This window comes from Spinacia oleracea, chromosome 1, assembly GCF_020520425.1.
Source record: "Spinacia oleracea cultivar Varoflay chromosome 1, BTI_SOV_V1, whole genome shotgun sequence".
Classification (NCBI taxonomy): Eukaryota; Viridiplantae; Streptophyta; class Magnoliopsida; order Caryophyllales; family Amaranthaceae; genus Spinacia; species Spinacia oleracea.
Genome location: NC_079487.1, coordinates 114,435,291 through 114,455,033, shown reverse-complemented (window position 1 = coordinate 114,455,033; position 19,743 = coordinate 114,435,291). Strand labels below are relative to the sequence as shown.

The window sequence follows — 19,743 nt, the reverse complement described above, 5'->3', positions numbered from 1 at the left end:
AACAATTGCATATGGAGGAATTTGCAGGTATTGAATCCAGAATTCAACAAACTCAGCAAGAGCTGGATCATGTTCAAGGGCAATTACAAGTGGATTCTGCTGATTTATTGCTGCAAGTGGAGGAAAAAAGACTAACTGATAAGCTTAGAAAATGGCTGTCAGTTGAGGAGTCTGCTTTAAAACAGAAGTCCAGAATTTTATGGCTTTCTAATGGTGACTCTAACACCAAATTTTTCTTTGCTTCTGTGAAGCAAAGAAGAAATATGAACAGAATCTCAATGCTATATGATGATCAAGGAACACAATTGATTGAGCCTGGTGAAATAAGTAAAGAGATCCATTTATTTTATAAGAAGTTGTTAGGGTCTGCTGCTGCTGTGTTACCAAAAGCTGATATTCCCACTTTGAGAGCTGGCCCTAGATTATCAAATGAAGCTGCTATGGCTCTGTGCTGTCCTATTACTAACTCTGAAATTGATGCTGCACTTCACTCAATTGATGATAGCAAAGCTCCAGGTTTAGATGGATACAATGCTGTTTTCTTCAAGAAGTGCTGGCATATAATCAAAGAGGAAATGTATGATGCAGTCAAGTTTTTCTTCTCTCATAGGCAGATGTGGCCAGGGGTGAATTGCACCTCTATTACTTTAGTGCCTAAAGTGCCAAATGCTTCTCAGGTGAAGGATTTTCGACCTATAGCTTGCTGTACTATGGTATACAAGATCATTTCCAAAGTTCTGACTAGCAGGCTTCAAAAAGTGATTCCAGAAGTTGTAAGTGAGTGCCAATCTGGCTTTATCCCAGGTAGATATATTGCTGACAATATTCTACTGGCTACAGAGCTAATCAAAGGCTATGGAAGGGCTCATCTCTCTCCTAGGTGTGTGTTAAAGGTTGATCTGAAAAAAAGCATATGATTCAGTTGAGTGGAGCTATCTTAATACAGTGTTGCAAGAGCTTGGTTTTCCTGAACTGTTTGTGCAATGGATTATGTCCCGTGTCACTACAGTGTCCTACTCAATCCTCATTAATGGGAAGCCTAATAAACCTTTCCAGGCTAAGAAAGGTTTGAGGCAAGGGGACCCCCTCTCCCCTTTCCTTTTTGCTATTGGGATGGAGTATCTGACTAGGTGTATGCAGCAATTACAGGCTTCTCCAGATTTTAATTTTCATCCTAAGTGTGAGAGGCTTAACATCACTCACTTGATGTTTGCAGATGACTTAATGTTATTTGCTAGAGCTGATATGATCTCAGTTAAAATGCTCCTTGCTGCTTTTCATAAGTTTTCTTCTGCCTCTGGTTTGGAAGCAAATATGAACAAGAGTAATATCTATTTTGGTGGCATACTGGATTCAGAGAAACAACTGATTCTGAATGCTACTGCTATTCCTGAGGGATCTCTTCCCTTCAGATATTTGGGAGTCCCACTGTCCCCCAAGAAACTGAACTATCATCAAGGTAAGCCATTGATGGATAAGATCCTTGCCAAGGCTACTATTTGGTCTGCTAAATTCCTCTCCTATGCTGGCAGATTGTTATTGATAAAAACTATCTTATTTGGAATGCAAACTTTATGGTGTCAGATTTTTATTCTCCCTAAAAATATTATAAAAGAAGTTGAAGGTTTCTGTAGGGTTTTTCTTTGGACTGGTAGTACTGCTAACTCAAAAAAGGCCTTGGTTGCTTGGGAAAAGATGTATCTACCTAAAACAGCTGGTGGTTGGAACTTGAAAAACATCACAGTATGGAATAAAGTAGCTATTGGTAAGCTCCTTTGGGCTTTGGCTTTTAAGAAAGACAAATTGTGGGTTCAGTGGGTAGACAAATACTATATGAAAGGTCAGGATCCACTGACTTGTAATATCCCTAATACTTGTTCTTGGGCTTTGAAGAAGATTTTGGGTTGCAGAACCTTTATTCAGCAGATTGGTGGGTGGAGCAATTCTACTCATAATGGCAAATACTCTATCAGTAAAGTTTATAGAGGGCTGCAAGGTGATCATACTAAAGTTCCTTGGAGGAGAGTGATTTGTAATAATCATGCAATCCCTAGAAGTATTTTCATCACTTGGCTAGCTGTTCTTAACATATTATATACTGCTGACAGAATTCAGGCTTGGGGTATCAACAGTAGTGATGTGTGTGTTCTTTGCAATTCTGGGAAGGAAACTGTTGAGCACCTGTTCTTTGGGTGTCTGTTTTCTGCTGCTGTTTGGCAGAGAGTTTTGAGAAGCATTGGGATCTCTAGAAGAGGGAATGGCTTTGCTAGTGAGCTAAATGTAGTTGTTAAGAGGAGCAGGAAGACTAGTGGTTGCTCTGTGCTTTATGTCATGTGCTCCACTGAGACTGTGTATCATATCTGGCTTGCTCGAAATGTTGTTGTTTTTAGACAAACTAGGAGATCTATTGATAGTATTGTTAAAGACATTCTCTTTAGAGTGTGTTGCAGATGCTCTGATGATCTTAGAGGTAGAGTAGAGTATGTTTAGTAGCTGCTGCTGTAGCTATTTTGAGCTGTTGCTTTGTTGTAGCTCTTCTGTTGTTGGTGTTTTGTAGGTTGTAATATATGCTCTACCCCTTGAGGTTTCTCAAGGATTTGGTTATTAATATATCCCATTATTAATTGCCAAAACAAAAAAAAAAAAAATCTGGATCCGTCGTTCTCATAACATATACAAAATAGTTATAAGAATTTGAGGAATAAAAATGCAAACTCATTAATGCATCCAACCAATGAGATTACAAGGTCTTTTATTGATACACCAATAAAATTACAAAGAGAAGATAAAAAAAGGTAAGAAAATAAATGGGAAGACTATTTTAGGACACCTTAAAAGGAAATGGGAAAAATATTTAGGTACGGAAAAAGTAGTCATTTTCTTTCCCATAAACAAGTGTGTGTTTTGGGTACCATGCTCGCCGCTTGGACGCTGTTCTTTTCACCTGGTATGGTCTCATTTTTTTAGCATTATGTTATAGTATGAATTTTTCTGGTCTGGTCTAATCCGGTCTGAATTTCTCTGTGAGTTTTTTTTTTCCCCCTTTTCTGGTCTAGTATGATCTGTATGTTTTCTGTGAGTGTTTTGCTTTATTGGGCTGAATTTTTCTTATCTTGTATGATTTTAAGAAAAATAAGTAATAAACAATAAGAATAAAGTAAATAGAAGAAGAGAAATTTCGAGCTAATCTCAGTTGTTGAAAAACTTTCCCGATCAAAGGTGGTATGATTTTACTTTTTTATAGATAAGAAAAGTACATATTAGGAGACCCTCCGCTTGAGAGATACTCCTAAGTAGTCATCACGATTAGAAACTAGTTGCGAACTATCACAAGGGTCGGTAGAATTATACCGAGCCCCTCCACTCGATATAATTATGTATGCTGACCGTATATTTATAGTTATTAACTGTATATTAGTAAGGGATTTAGTTGTCGACAATATATTCCAGGGCTGTTGATGTATTACTAAAATATTACGAAGTATATTGTTTATTCGTGAGTCAATGATTGTGAATTTATGTTATTATTTTTTTTATTAGGGAAGAAAACTAGGCGGACTATCTAGTTCACATGACGCTCTATTTTTGTAATACCCCGAATTTTTTTAAAATTCGATTAATTATGCTTAATTATTTTTATTTAGCTTAAAATCGTTTTAAATCCTAATTTCGAACGTAATTTTAATTAATGAAGTTTTGTTTCGCTTGAAGTTTTAATATTGTTACACGATTTATTTTTTCAGATTTTATAATTATCATGTCATATTTACAAGCTTAACGACCTTTTTAAATATTAATTATTCTCGGATTTCTAATAATTTCTAAACGCTCTTATTTTATTCGGAAACTAAATTTATTTTTCGTTAAACGATATTTTTATAAAGAATTATTTCAAAACTTGATTTTTATTAAACATTTCTATTTTTATGAATTTCTGAAAAGTACAACAATTTCTGAAATTGTGCCTAATATTGTAAAATTACGAAAATGCCCTTGAAGAGCAAAATTCTATTTCACTTCAACTCCTTGCTCTCCACGTAAAAAGCAATAAAGTTCCTTTCTTCTTTTCCCTTGAAATCAGTCCAAAAATTCCAATTTCATGCCTTGGAGACCAAGGACTTCTCCTTATTCATCACTCTTCCTGTTTACATATTCAAACATATTCAAACATTTCAGAATTGGTATTCTAACATGAAAAACCAAAACCACTTTCAATATTTCCTCCTCTTTTCTCTTCTCTGATTCGAACCATCAACAAACACCACTGCAACCACCGGCTACCACCACTGCCACCACCATCCTTTGTCGACCACCACGGCCAACCACCCAGCCGCAACGCCGAGCTGTCTCAGTCAACCACCACCACACGCGCACCACCTTGCTCTCCTCGGTCAAACTCCCCTGCCTTCCCTTTCTTTTTTTCCCTTACTTCACCACCCACCCAACACCACCACTGCCTACAACCACCAAGTTCCAACGGCCACCGACACCACCGCTAACCCACCGTCGACCACCATACCTCCCTTCCCCTCCTTCTTCTCCGTCGCCATCCTCTGACCCTTCCCCTGCCTTCCTCTGTTCCTCCTCGCTGCACCACCGTGCCGCCACCACCAAACCCCAACCTCTCTCTCCGTCATCCTCAACAACCCACCGTCACCGTCAAATCATTACCTCCCTCCTCCCACACCGATTAGAAACACCCAAAACACCCCTGTTTTTCCCCTAAGTCATGCTCTATTCTCCCTCTCTCTCGTCGGTCTTCCACCACAAACCACCCACCGTCGTCGCCTGAAGCGCGGGTTCGCGCTGCTGCGCCGCCCAGCCCAGCTGTCCCCTCCTCTCCTCTCTTCTCTTCTCCTTCCCTTCGTGCACCCCTCCCCTGTTCTTGCCTGCTTTCCCAGGAAACCGAGAACAAAAAAAAAGAAAAGAGAAATCAAAATTCCTAATTTTGAAGCCCTGACTTTTATTTTCCCTCAAACCCAATTTCAGGTTGGGCCATTTCTCAATTTGGGCTTTTTGGTGAGTTAAGGTTGATTTATAATTATCAGATTTTAACATATCAATACTTATTATTCAATAAAATGATTATTTACTAATAAAATGTTTATTAATTTTCAGGTTTTATTATCGATTTTACGAAAATAAGTTACTAGTTTATTTATCAAAAACGGAATTTAAATAATATTTGCATGTAAACTGATTTATGGAATTTATGTATTTTGATCGAAAATTGGATTAATAATAATATTTCATTAAATTTCGAAATTATACTTTTTATTAAAATTCGTTAATCATAAAATTCTTTACTTATAAAATTTATTATTATAAAATAATAATTTTAGATTATTTATCGTTGTAGTACTAATTCAATAATTTAATATTCTGAAAGAAATCGGACTTGGAGCTTAGGAAGAACGATCCATCAAACAGGAAGTATAGAACACCGGTTGAGGTAACGGCTATTGCTAATACCCGCAATCCCCTTATAAATGTATTATGAAAATTATGACGTTATGATTGGATTTATGAATTAAATGTTTTGTCATGTTTTATGGATTGTGGGAATGAAATATGATTTGTTTGAATTGTTTGTTATAATATGATTTGATTGAGTTTTCTCATAAAATGATGTTTATGCAATGCCATGAAAGAATTGTTATTTTATTGATCCCAGGATCAAAATGATGTTTTATGATCTAAAAGAGTTATGTTGTTTCAACTGAAATACAAGCCAAGGCTTGGTAAAAATACATAAAACATGATAAATAAAAGTGAAAGACCTGGTTTGTCTGGCGGTATATAAACTACCATCTTCCTATCTACCGGTCATGCATGCACCACGGACACCTGTCCACCCATGGATCACGAGCCCAGGTTCCCATGGTTTATGAGCCCAGGCTCAGGGCCCAGGCCCCATGTTACGATGATGAGCCCAGGCTCTTATGGGCCCAGGCCCAGTGGAGAATTCCTTCACGATTCGTACTTGCCGACAACTAGCATGTTAATTAAAAGTTTATGAATGACGTTTTCATTAAAAGTTTATGAATGAATTAAATATGATGTTTTATTAAATGTTTTACTTATTCTATTCTCCATGTGTTATTAAATAAAATGAGTTGAAATGAATTTTACGTTGCTAGGGTAGTCGTTACTGAGTCTTCGGCTCACCGTTTTGTTTTTCCGTTTTAGGTACTGCGGGAATCGATGAAAACGCGTAGTTGCGAGGAAATTTCACTTTTATATTATTCACCTAGTTTATGCTTGATGTTTATAATAGTTTAATCAAAGACTTTTAGTAATTTATGTACTTGTATTTTGGGAATATAAATGATTATTATATTAATTTGGAGGTTTTTATGGCTTATGTATGATGTTGCCTTGTAATTTCCAAGAGGGAATTACGGCAGGTAATGTCCCGACCAAATTAGGTTAATTCCGCTGCTAATTATGCTTTAAATAGTGATTTAGAGGTCAGGGTGTTACAGTTTTCAATCCGTAAATCCATGCTATCAATCTACTTTCATTTAAAAAATGAGAAATAGATTTGCATAAGATTTGAACCTATGAACTCAAGTTTTAACACTAGAGCATTATCCAATTGAGCTATGACTTTTTACCTGTTATTTTTGCAAAATTAATATTAATATAATACTGGAAAATTATTGTGAAAATATCCACATAATTTCATTAAAGAATATGATAATTAATTGTTCAATCCGGGGCATCGCCGTTTCATAAAGATCTTCACGGTTACTATTTACACAAATATTAAGACAAAAGTAAAAAAGTTAGTTGAATATGATAAAATATGAATAAAGTAAGAGAAATGTAAAAAATTGGGTGGTTGTAATAAAAAATGAATAAACTAAGAGAAAGTGAAAATTTGTAAATATTATGAGGTAAGAAGGGTAAGGTAGTAAATTTTCATGTCCAAAAATAGAATAAAACAAAGGATAAAAAATATTATGAAACGGACTAAAACGGAAAGTGTAAAGATCATTTTAAAACGAATATAGTACTCCGTACATGGTTATTAATGAACTACGAAATGCAATGTTGAATGTACGTGAAACCCACACTTAGTTACAATCATTGTATTTAATACTTATATTTAATGACATTTTCGTAATAAATCAACAATTATTTGTGAAATTGTCATTTGATTACTAAGGAGATCCTTACTCGCTATAACTCCAAATAGCCCTTGACAGTTGACAGACCACGAGAGGGACAACGATATTATCCAATGGTGTAGATTATTCTTATCAATCTATGAATTGATTTCTAACAATTAGTTCATCTATTCCTTCTTATGAGAGATGACAAAACTTCAGCCACACAGCAGTTTCATACCACCTATGAGCTCACCCATTAGAGCCCCAACTTGGGTCTCCACAAGAAGGCAACTCGAACTCAAAGTGTCTGAACTTCACAAATGCTCAAACTTACCACATTTGAAGCAAATTCATGCTCAAATCTTCAAAGCTAATCTTCATGATGATCCCTTTGTTGCACCTAAATTAGTCTCTGCTTTCTCTCTATGCCATCAATTAAGGATAGCCATTAATGTTTTCAACCAAGTTCAATTTCCCAATGTTCATTTGTACAATTCTCTTATTAGAGCTCATACCCAGAATTCTCAACAATCTCAAGCTTTCACTACTTTTCTTGATATGCTGAAAAATGGCGTTTTCCCGGATAATTTCACATACCCTTTTCTACTAAAGGCTTGTATTGGAACTTGTTCATTAGAAATGGTTCAAATGATTCATACTCATATGATCAAATTAGGGTTTTTTGCTGATATTTTTGTACCTAATTCCTTAATTGATAGCTATTGTAAGTGTGGGGTGATTGGTGTTAGTTCTGCTAGGAAGTTGTTTATGGTTATGGAGGATAGAGATGTTGTTTCTTGGAATTCAATGGTTAGTGGGTTGATTAAAGGGGGTTTGTTGGAAGAAGCTCGCCAAATGTTTGATGAAATGCCTGAGAGAGATGTTGTGAGCTGGAATACCATGTTGGATGGGTATGTCAAAGCGAGGGACATGAATTCTGCATTTCATTTGTTTGAGAAGATGCCAGGAAGAAATGTGGTGTCTTGGTCTACAATGGTTTCGGGTTATACAAAAGCAGGGGATTTGGATATGGCTAGGTTATTGTTTGATAAGATGCCTGTCAAAAATTTGGTGTCTTGGACAATAATGATTTCTGGGTATGCTGAGAAGGGATTCATAAAGGAGGCCATTTGTTTGTACAATGAAATGGAGAATTCAGGATTGGAGCTTGATGATGGGACAATTATTAGTATCCTAGCTGCTTGTGCAGAGTCTGGTTTGCTTGCACTTGGGAAGAGAGTTCGTTCCTCAATGGTGGCTGCTGGATTTAGATGTAGTACTGCAGTGACTAATGCATTGATCGATATGTATGCTAAATGTGGGTGTGTGGAAAAAGCATTAGCTGTATTCCAGGGGATGTCAGAAAGAGATTTGGTTTCTTGGAATACTATTATCCAAGGTTTAGCAATGCATGGAGATGGATTGACTGCCCTCAAACTTTTCTATAGGATGAAACAAGCAGGATTTGAACCTGATAAAATCACTTTCATTGGAATCTTATGTGCTTGCACTCACATGGGTTATGTTGACAGGGGTGTTGGGTATTTCTATTCAATGGAAAGGGACTATTATATTGTTCCCCAAATCGAGCACTATGGCTGTTTGATTGATCTATTAGGTCGTGGTGGGCGTTTGAAAGAAGCGTTAGAGGTTGTGCAAAACATGCCAATGGAACCAAATGCCGTTATTTGGGGAACGCTCTTAGGAGCATGCCGGTTGCATTATCCTGAGGAACTTGCTCAGGAGGTTTTGAAGCATTTGGTCAAAATGAATCCAGCAGAGGCTGGAAATTTGTCTATGTTGTCTAATATTTTTGCTGCTGCTGGGGATTGGGCTAATGTAGCAAATGTTAGACGAGCTATGAAGAATATAGGAGTCCAAAAACCTTCTGGAACTAGTACTCTTGACCTGGATGGTGAGGTTCATGAATTTACTGTGTTTGACAGTTCTCACCCAAATTCAGAAGATATATATCAGATGATCCATTTATTACGACCACAACTTAAGAAACCTGGTTATGCCCCAAGGTTAACATAGTGAATGAGGTCGAAGTAGCTTTATTGTGGAGCAGATGATTCTCAGAGTTTTACCATTATGATGTTACTGACAATAAACTGGTTTTCGTCCCTAAAGGAATTAGGGATCGCTACTCTGGTTCTTAACAGAACTGTCGATAGATAAAATAGACATACAGTAGTTCTTTTATTTCTCTACAATGGCGGTCCTAGGATTCTCCTCCTTTGGCCTTCTGTATCTATGGAACAACTTTGCCAGAATGAGTTATAAAAGGAAAAGAATGATTACAGGAAGGATGCACCCGAATGCATGTTAGATGCACCCGAATGCACCGTACACCCTTTTACATTTTCTATTTACATGTGGGGAGAAAATGTAGTAGGGACCACCAATGCGTATAAACATATCCTTGGGTGTACGATGCACCTAATAATTTTCACAAGAAATATGATGTATTGCTGTGCACCTAACTGGTTTTCCAAAACCTACCTGACTCCCTTTTTCCCTCGGCAGAATGAGCTGCAGATGATTGTTGTATATTGCTGTGCACCTAATTGTGTAGCTGGCTAGTTTATCTGCAATAAATCCCTGTCTAGCAAGGCAGTTCTTACCAACAAAATATACCAGACATATGTAGGCATACAGCCCTCAACTAATTTTTGAGGAATAAGAGAAAACTAATTACATAACATAACGAACAATGTAACCTTTTCAGCTCGCCAAAATGCTGGTTTCTCATAATCAAAATGAGATTTCTAAGGGACTACAAATACTTAAGCTTAGGATTTATTTTAGCACCACACAAGGGGGCTTTTTACATCGAGCATGGGGGGAAAGATTACAAAAATTGCGAGGTTATAACCTGTATATACAAACTCATCCTAAGAAGAGGAATAATTTTCGCCCCTTAATGCTCTCATTATTTTCTGAATAACTCTACAGATTTACTTCTGAAAGATTCCTGCTGCTATCTACCTGTACAATTGCCTCTCACCAAAAGAATGTACAAACAGTATTCTGTCCTCACAAATCATATAAAGCTGCTGTACATGAAAGTTTAAGGTCAGTTTATAACACTGACCGACGGCAAACATCTGGACGCACTTTCTAATTCAATTCTTCTTGCATGATTTTTCAACTCCCTGAAACAGCAGACAAAAAATTAAAACGAAGATGTAAATTTCCACCCCAAATTAAACATAAAGTCAAAACAGACAAGTAAATAACTACTGAAATGAAACATACATGCATCGTGGGATACCGCAACTCGAATCTTTACACTTTCGAGAATGCATCAATAGAATAAACCAGGTCTTCTTACAATGACGACACCCACCAGCAACTCGAATACTACATGCATGTGCATGGGAAAAGAGTCTCCTCAGAATCACACAATTTGGATAAGAACAAGGATGATTCGTAGTTGTTTGACACCGTGATGCATGTAATAGAACATCAAGCAGCTGTTTGACCTGCATTGCCAACTTGCAACGTTAGCATATAATTGAAAAGGATTTTTTTTGGTAAAGATAAACTGCTCTGTCTAGCCGGAATCCACCTCAGGTTAACCCGACCATGTTAGCGGGCTAGAGCCTTAAGGGAATTTTTTTTTTGGGTGGGGGGGAGAGACCCGAAATGCCCTTATTGGGGATTGAACCTCAAACTTTGGTGTTCTCCTTCCCACTAGACAAAGCTTGGCTTGGTAAATGAAAAGAAAGGAATAATATGTGCAGGAACTTGTTCCCAAGGGATTCATTAACAAATATAGGTCTTATTGAGACCCATCTTCTCCTAGAAAAAAGGACAAAACAATACAAGCACTTCTTACCAATTCTTCCATTTTAACTTCAGTTTTCCTAATTGCTGTGGATGGATGATGCATCAACGTGTGATTGTGGCAAAAAGCACCACGTTTCTCATAGCATGAGCTACAAACATTAAACTCCGGGCATATCTCACACATCCATCTTGGATCAGCACTTATTATATCCTTAAGGCACAATCCGCAAGAAGTCCCAGCGTTAGACCCATTTGGATGGTGGAGATGATACAGAATCATCATAGAGGAGTGCTTTGCACGACGAAGAGAGTCAAACTGATAGTGATTTCCTTGACAGAAACTCAAAAGAGCATGCCTGTTCTCTAAGAAACAATTGTCCATAATGGCATCATTATCTTCAGTATCAACTGGTACATCATTCACCACCTCCTGAAAAGCAGAAGTTAAATTATGAATTTGCATTAAAATCTGAATCTCTCTTTTGACAATATCTGGATTAATTTGATGTACCCATTCTAGTTATACTTGATGCATAGTATTCTTTTTCTTTCCTTTCTTTTTAGTTGGGTTGGAGAGAAGGAATTATCGGGAAGGAGATGAACCAAGATGATACCTGAGAGAGAGCATGTCTCTGACCAGCACTAGACATGTGTGTGTCTGCTGGTCCAGATTGCTTAGCCACATCATGGCATCTGCCAAGCAAAAAATAGCCAGGATAAGTAGAAAGTACCAAAGTCCTTATAATTTAGCATAACAGAGAAACAGGCACCCCACTTTCTTACTCCATTAGTTAGTCAAAAGGGGGAGGGGTATTCATATCACAATCTCAAAATGAAAAATTCTGTCTATATATTATATTTCATCCAAACTCCACTGTGAGTCTGTGACAGGAGAATTAATGTGTCAGTGTTGCAATTGTATTCAGCAGATATTTATGGGCAGATCTTCATATTTAACTATCTACTTCACTGTGACATCCTTCCCACGCCAATTAATAATCAATTGATCAGTATCAACCACCAACTCAGATAATTACCTTCCACATAGCTGGAAGTTTTTGCACTGATTACAAAACCACCTTATCCCTGATATGATTTCATGGCAGTGCGTACAGACGAATTGTAAGTACACAATAATAAAGTCTTCCTTTGCTGATGATATACTTTGTTCAAGCTGTCAATAAATAGAAAACACAAATTACTCGGGGACAATAGAGGAACAGTAGTAAAGAAAATTTCATTAGTTTATTTAGTAAGAACATCAACACTCAATCCTTCAGCACATCCTCATCCTCACGAATACTGAAATTTACATTACTGTCATACGGAGAAGAAGAGGGAGGACTCCGACCCAGAAGGAGATACCAATTCTGAACACAAACTTCACCTCTTAACTGCTAATTCTGAAAGCTATTCGTGTAATGTTACAAATTGAGAGATGAAAAACCAACCTCTTGCATCAGAAGGATGTCTTTTGCATCATCAGCTGAAGGATTAGTATGCCCCATAGCTTTGAGACGCCGCTTTGTAAAACCTTTAAGCTGTTCTTGAGGGTTCCCTCTGCTTTTTTTGTCGATCTTTTTAATCATACCCTCAACAACGGTAGACCAATAATCACCATCGAAGTAAGGCAACCTGGCTGCTGTAACTTTTGTGTTGTATTCTTCAGTAGGTGCAATGAACTTCTCATATAAATTTGAGAAATTCACCACAATCTTTTCTTCTGTTGCTTTCTTTAGCATTGATTGATACCTGATTGGTAAAAATAACTTCAATAATGATAAAGGTAATTGACAAAAATAGAAGTACAAGAATAACAATGTTTCAAATCTTCCAAAGACAACAAAAAGAGAAACCTGAGTGTAAAATGTACAAGTATAACTATAAAGCGTTTCATGAACAAACTTATCATGATTCTTATGAGTAGGAAAAGGATTGTGTAAAAAAAACATACCACTGCCGCAGCTTGTCAGGTCTGGGCGTTTTTTGCGTCTCTGGATGACAGTATAGAATATAGTCTTCTCCCTTGACTGGTGGACAGGCCCATATATAGCAGGTGACAAAGCCTCGTTTCTTGCAATAATCAAGGTATCCGACCTGAGAGAAAGAAGAAGATAATGCCAGACATTAGAGAAATTATCTCCAGTATCAAAATTATCTTTAGATAATCCGAACAAATATCGACTGAAAAGTTAGGGTAGAAAGTATACCAAAATTTCATGATAAACAAAAGTCCGAAGAGCTTCTCCTTTCACTGTTTTTGTGTCAGGCCTAAAATACTTGACAGAATCAAGATAAGAAATATAAACGCATCTTTGATTCGGCTGGCTACAGGACGACCCAAACTCTTGGACATACATGGCAAAAAGGCAGACATCTACACCTTCAATCCTTTGAAATAAAAGAATAACCTGGAATTGAAAAGTTATACAATCACACACGATTCAATGAATATCATAGATAAATTAAAAAAGAAGTGCGTTAAACACCTTAAAACCTCAGAAACAGGACAAAGTACTTACGTAGCCAAAACCACCCTTCAAGATTAGCAGATTCTCGGACATAACAAGAATTTCCATATATAGTATACCACATGAAAGGAAGCGTATTCCTATACAACATATAATACGGATGCAATTTAACTTACTTTTGATCTATAAGGAAATTCTGCAGGATAACTCTTTTCAGGAAATATGTCCAGAAACTGCTGCTTCACTTTCACTCTCTTGTTAACAGATGATACTACCCTCACAGCAAGATCAGCAGGATGTGGAACCTATTAAAGAAATAACAGAAGTTGACAGTTCATCTTTAAAAAAAATTCAATGAGTAGAACAAGTGAACATAAGGCAAAAAGCACACTGATCATATCTGAAGCCAGCTCACCTCTTCAGGATTTTTTCCTGCAGCCTTTGCCCTATTTTTCCTCTCTTCCTTAAGACTTTCAAAGAGTCGTTGCTCAAGATGATCACTGAGCAAAGTTTGAGGAAGATTACTTGCATCCAAAGAAGAAGACCGTGGCAAAGACATATGCACCCCAAATTCAAGGTCTTCTAAATAGCACCTTGGGCAAAGATACTCTGATTTACCTCCTAAGTCTTTTTTGTCATTAAAGAGGGCACATATCTGGTGTTGCCATCCTTCACATCTATCACATTGAACCCACTGCAACACCAAAGCCATATTCATGAGTTGCGAACTTGCCGAGAAACTACATTTTATAGTTTACAAAATAAAACAGTATATCTCACCGATTCAACAGTAAGAGAATCATTCTTTAGTGTCTCGAGATTGGGCTTAGAAAAAGACAACCCATAAAATGTAAATTCACGGTGACACTTGTTATAACATGTGGTACAAAAGAAAAATGGATCACAAGTTTTGTCATTTGTGGAGTAATATGTTGCATTCTTCTTTATACGTCCAGCGCAGGATGAACAATATAATGGCATTGGTGAAAATGCAAGCTGAGGCAAGGCACACAGCTGACAGAAATTCTCACTAACTGAACAGCTTGCTCCATTTCCCACTAATTCCTTGATTATGCCCTAGGACAAAAGAAAACGAAAAGTACATCAGCGGAAAAGTCACAATTGAGCAGACAAAGCAAGAAAGAATAAAAAATACATGTTTACAGCATGCATTCTTTGTTCGACTATATTAATCCCTGGTATATTCATAGAGGCATTGATGCTATAAGGAGACAGGTAGAAAGTTTAATCACATCAAAATTTACGAGAATTGGATTTTATTTCATATTTAACTCTTATGCTCAAGTACCGACCAACCACCTTGGCACCCCCTTAGGAAAAAGAAAGGAAGAGGAATCAAAATCCTGCAGAGACAATACATTTAGACGTGGATACTAATGTCAGATCCGCAAAGAAAATGTTTCGGAAAATGGGTCAGAATTAAATTGGCTAGGTAATAGCATTCCAATTATCAGTCACACCTATGAGTATTTACCCTACATGAGAACATCGGGATAAATTGCAGAATATCACCAGAACAGCACGGAAAATCAAGTTAGTTCCAGGTTGGGATGACAAAAAACTTTGTACACATAACATGAATCCCATCAAATTCTCCAATTTCATATTGTAATAAACAATCACAGCCTGGCGAACCATTACAGAAGTTCACAACTATTATTAAGGACTAGAATTACCAACTACTATGCTGTACCTAGTACACCATTAATGAAATGGCACCAGCTAAACCTCCTTAAGGTATAGGCAACTTGTCCCAACGAGATTTTTTTTATTTTTTATTTTTTTGCTAAAAGCTTTTCACACTAACAACAAAATGAGCAGAGAACAAAAGATGTAACCCAAAGGTGATTAGACTAGAGCAGAACAAAATGGAGATAACCTGGGTTACAGAACTACAATGGATTTAGTACCATTAATTGAAGAAGGGGAATAACCTGATCATCTTTCTGCCTGAGACCAGAAATATGTTGTTTGATTTCCTCAGGTGTAAAAAAGTCAATTAAACTGATGCCATCCACCTTCTGTTTTTCTGACTTCATCCCAGTCCAGGAACCAGGTATTGGTGGAAAACCTTCCTGATTTATCCTAGGTTGAATTTCTTCTGGATCCCTTCCCGGCGTAAAATCTACATTTGGAGCAATAGACTTGTCATCACAAAAGGTCGGAACATAATCAGATGGCAATTCACAGCGGCTATCAGGAACCTCAACTTTGAGCTCATTAACTGCAGGTTCAATCTTTTTCTGACAGAAATCATCGGCAGATGGGTCATCGGAAAACTTGGTAACATCATCAGAGTTGCTTCTCCAGGTATCCTTCAGGGTGCCATTGCCTTCTTGACTAAGCCTTGCGGCATCATAAATATGACTAGAAACCCTTTCATCTTTCTGTTGAACGACAGCAGACACGCCTTCAGAAGGAAGGGTTGCATCACCAGATCCCAGAACGTCGTCCAGATGGCTGTTGTCAACTTCACTAATTCTTAGAGCATCATTAGTGTGACTAGTGGTAATTTCCACATTTGCCCCTGGGTTAGCAATAGTAGCCATCATTTGAGATACAGACGGTTGCGCAAAGTTCAAAGGTCCTGAAGGACTGAATGGCTCCTCAGTTAATACAGAAACATCACATGGTGAATCACTTCTAGGAGAGGAATCCAACTTCCTAGATTTTGCAGGATTCATAAGGTCTTCAGAAGTGTTAACACAGACTCTCTTGCCACAATCATTACTATGTGTCAACCTATCAACACCTATTCTTTGTTTTCTTAATCCAGGTTGCACAATATTAATACCCCTTGCAGAACATTCCTTAACAGCAGGTCCACAAATATTACAGTTAGCAGAGCCACAATCATCATAATGTGAGAGGAACCACTTATGTTCCTCACATTTGCAGATGCCACCTTCGCAATTCCGTGAATGCAGGAATTCCAAAAGCGGAACTTTAAGCCTCCCTCTGCTCAAATTGTAAATAATATAATTGACTAGGAGCACCGCAGGAAGCTGCTGTGTATTGCTAGAGGTTGATGTGGTGCCAGGAAGTGCATACAAATTTCTATTTTGCACTGGTAAACTTCCTAATGATTCGTTCTCCCCAAAGCGTCCATCGCTATGAGATTCTAAACATGAGAGCTGTTGTTTAAGCTGCAGGGATCCCAGAACTGGCTGTCGCATATACAAACCATCAGAAACAGAGGAAACTTCAAATTTCAAATTCTCTCTCGCCATAGCAGATGTATGCACAGAAGGAGAATTCATGTCATTAAAGATGTCGAAGTTGGCCTCACCTTAAAATCAAAGACACAAGAATTCAGATTAAGTTGAGGAACCAAATTATATCATCACTACATACAAATAAATTGTGCTCATTTATCTTTGCCTAGATGAAGCAGGCAAGTCAGTTTAAGTCACAAGCTCACAGCTTGGAGAAGAGCAGCACAAGGTAAATTAACCACACATATACAACCAAAAGCGTGAAAGATTAGAGAATATAACAATGCTGAGAGTTTCGCAGAATGTGCCTTGCACTACACCGGCAAGTAACCTAGAACTAAAATCACCTCAAACAATCCATATTACTGCAGCAACAGAATAATTAACAAATTTAGTTCAGAATGTCAATATATCTAGCCCTGGGGAAACTGATGCTAAGTTAATGTTAAACACAAACATAGGAGACTAAAAAAGACAAATAGCTCTACTTTGACAAAAAAGAGACGTGACAAAAGTTGTTGTTGGTGGTGAAGAAAGGGGACAACATCAATCCCCAATAAAAAGATGGCAAGTGTCAACACAGGTTGTTTTCCAGGTACTAAGGAAGATATGTAAACAGTAAGCACACCTTTGGTAGAATCCTGATATTTGTAACGATGACTCTCAAAGGATGCCTCAGAATCATACTGCAAACCAGAGTAAGTGATTCCACTATCACCAGATTCGGCATTAGAAAATCCCATTCCAGAAAAGTGGTTATTTGGTGGCACTAGTTCAGGCTGCCATAGATTTGCTTCCAACATACATTTTTGCGATCCTGCAAAAAAAATATGCGCAATACTAAGACATGAAAGAAAACCACCAATGTGGCATTAAAATGTTATACAACGGATATATTGATTTACCATATATACTACTCCTTGGCACATCAGCTAGCAATTTTGGTGCACGATCCAACATACAGCCAGTATCAGCAATCGTGTATTGATCACAAAGTGGCTTATTAATTAAGTTACTCTTCATCCCAAGAGTTGGAGCAGAGACATATGTTGGTAATGATGTAGTGGCATGCATTGGTTCATGCTGAGCAGAAGTCCAACGCAAATTAATTAAATTTTGTACGCGAATAAGCAATTTCTCTCGATCCATGTAGTCATTCTGAAACATGCGAAAGTCAGTCTTGGTAAGATACAATGTAAAATAAGAAAAAACTAAAATAAAAGATAGTTCAACTAAAAGACAGATTTTAATATACTTTTTCTGTTTCATATTGGTGTTCCAGTTTGTCAATGCACATTTCATATCATTTTTATCTCTAATTACACACTATTACAAATTATAAATTTTGATATTCTTAAAGTAGTCATTGAGACGAATCAAACAAGATCCACATGAATATATTTTTTCTTATACATTGGGAATCATGAAGATTCTCCTAAATTGTGAATAGTGTCAAAATTATGAACTGAAACATCATTATGGAATGGAGTTAGTGTCGCTAAAACCAAAGTCAAAATGCAGTGAATCTCTCAAGAGTCTCAACGCATAAGAAAAAAGTTGTTGAGCAAGAAAAATATAACACAAGTTGTTTGCCAGGTCACATTGGAAAGATAGTTGAATATCAAGAGGAAGCAGCTCAGCAAACACTCATTCAATACAATTTACTCGAGAGGTAATGGGAAATTCGAAATAATAAATAGATTAAGATAATAAACCTCAGAAAGAGCATCCTTGAAGAGTTGATTTTCCAGGTAGGCAGCAAGGGCAGGAATTTCCGGCGCAAAATTCATAGATGCATTTTGTACAAGATGCACCTGACTTTAGGAGATTCAAAAAAAAAAATCAACATCAGGAGTGATCTGACAAGCAAAATTCAAAGCCGAAGTTAACACTTTCAAACACGATTAAGTTGTTCCGAACATAAACTAGTGCTACTCCTTGGTATACAACTATCCGAGTTTTGCAATCAATTACCTTGATGCTAACATTTTGCTAATGTCACAATTTATTTACACAATAGATTACGCCCATTAAATAGTGAACACTAGCATACCTTCAAAAGAGGCCATTCCCGCAGTCCCGCCCAAACCAAGAAACCTAACATCTCACCATTTACACAAAAGGAACCCCTTCATAAAATTTTGGACGGGAATGAAAATATATACTACTATATTCAACTACGGAGTACATACTTGTCAATGCATATAGTAGTAACATTTACAAAAAGTTGATATGATGAAATATATATTAATACTAAATTCAACGACATTTTTCGACATTTCAAAGTGGAACGTTTCGCGCTAGGTATGTCCATTATTCTGAAACCTCGGTAGTACATTCGTTCATTAGTTCATATTGAAATAGAAGGGCTAAGTGATCACCAATGTGCTTCTATGTAATCATATCAGAACTATAATCAATGTAAAAGTGCTAATCTCACTTAAATTCGACAATAAAAAGAACAGGAAAGCAATTCTTGAATAGTTGAACCAGAGGCTAGGAGCTAAAATAAAACAGCAGAAAAATTGAAAAACAAAAAAAAAAGAGGGAAATATCACCAACATTGAGTTTGTAACTAATCTACGACAGTCAGCGATTCTGGGATTGTTGCGCCAATTGAATTTAGGTTCCGATTCAGCCAGACGAAACCCTAATTTACCGTCTTTTGGAATATTGTACTTAATGCTCGCCATGATCACATAACGCGATGCACAGAAAACAATCAAATTGGGAGAAAGTTTCAAATCATGAGCGGAATTAGGTAAGAAATCCCAGGTAAGAATGCGAGACTCCCAAGTAAGAAATCAACAATTTTGAGGGAAACTTTTTGGAGCGTAAGAATAGAGGATTTGGGGAAATTTTAGGGTAAATAGAATATCTCTATTATGACCGCCAAATCTAAATTTATACAGTCCTAATAGATTTTTTTTAAAACATAAAACTAAAATACAATTTTTTTTTTTACGCAGAACCAGAGAAATTATATTACATTAACGGCCGAGGCCCGAATAATGTTTTATATAAAAATGGGTACGAATCAAAAATTGACCACCCGAAAACTAATACGTACTACGCCGAAACATCTACTCCGTATATTATTAAAGCAGAGTGATGACAAATGAGAGA

General features: G+C 37.0%; 2 protein-coding genes and 1 long non-coding RNA gene across 5 annotated transcripts; 2 read left to right on the top strand and 1 right to left on the bottom strand.

The window, feature by feature from the left end:
• Positions 1 to 4,158: 4,158 nt before the first annotated feature.
• On the top strand, positions 4,159 to 6,362 carry LOC130466139 (uncharacterized). The gene is made up of 3 exons (XR_008926160.1): positions 4,159 to 5,019; positions 5,390 to 5,452; positions 6,190 to 6,362. It is a non-coding gene; the product is annotated as an uncharacterized lncRNA (long non-coding RNA).
• An 845-nt stretch (positions 6,363 to 7,207) lies between these two features.
• Positions 7,208 to 9,229, top strand: LOC110786858 (pentatricopeptide repeat-containing protein At3g29230). Its single transcript, XM_021991436.2, has one exon. The coding sequence runs from the start codon at positions 7,320 to 7,322 to the stop codon at positions 9,150 to 9,152; it is 1,833 nt and encodes a 610-aa protein (XP_021847128.1). The 5' UTR covers positions 7,208 to 7,319; the 3' UTR covers positions 9,153 to 9,229.
• A 558-nt stretch (positions 9,230 to 9,787) lies between these two features.
• Positions 9,788 to 19,498, bottom strand: LOC110786857 (histone acetyltransferase HAC1). Of its 3 annotated transcripts, none has more exons than XM_021991434.2 (16): positions 19,180 to 19,498; positions 18,333 to 18,435; positions 17,523 to 17,775; positions 17,246 to 17,434; positions 15,337 to 16,691; positions 14,162 to 14,458; positions 13,797 to 14,075; positions 13,558 to 13,686; positions 13,121 to 13,321; positions 12,865 to 13,007; positions 12,362 to 12,662; positions 11,948 to 12,084; positions 11,525 to 11,603; positions 10,960 to 11,340; positions 10,377 to 10,603; positions 9,788 to 10,273 (listed from the first exon to the last, which is right to left on the bottom strand). In XM_021991434.2, the coding sequence occupies exons 1-16, from the start codon at positions 19,308 to 19,310 to the stop codon at positions 10,195 to 10,197; spliced, it is 4,284 nt and encodes a 1,427-aa protein (XP_021847126.1). In that variant the 5' UTR covers positions 19,311 to 19,498; the 3' UTR covers positions 9,788 to 10,194. The 3 variants fall into 3 exon arrangements, with proteins under 3 accessions (XP_021847126.1, XP_021847127.1, XP_056696600.1); XM_021991435.2 differs by having other exon boundaries at positions 18,333 to 18,431; positions 19,180 to 19,315; XM_056840622.1 differs by lacking the exons at positions 18,333 to 18,435; positions 19,180 to 19,498 and having other exon boundaries at positions 15,337 to 16,569; positions 17,523 to 17,662.
• Between the last annotated feature and the right edge of the window lie 245 nt (positions 19,499 to 19,743).

What these genes read in the sequence shown, in the direction of transcription:
- LOC110786858 (XM_021991436.2), top strand. Translation starts at nt 7,320, where the DNA reads ATGACAAAACTTCAGCCACACAGCAGTTTCATACCACCTATGAGCTCA.
- LOC110786857 (XM_021991434.2), bottom strand. Translation starts at nt 19,310, where the DNA reads ATGGCGAGCATTAAGTACAATATTCCAAAAGACGGTAAATTAGGGTTT. An exon ending in ATATCAGGATTCTACCAAAG is followed by an intron (nt 16,692 to 17,245) that starts GTGTGCTTACTG and finishes TTTGATTTTAAG; the next exon opens with GTGAGGCCAACTTCGACATC. An exon ending in TCAGGCAGAAAGATGATCAG is followed by an intron (nt 14,459 to 15,336) that starts GTTATTCCCCTT and finishes CTTTTGTCCTAG; the next exon opens with GGCATAATCAAGGAATTAGT.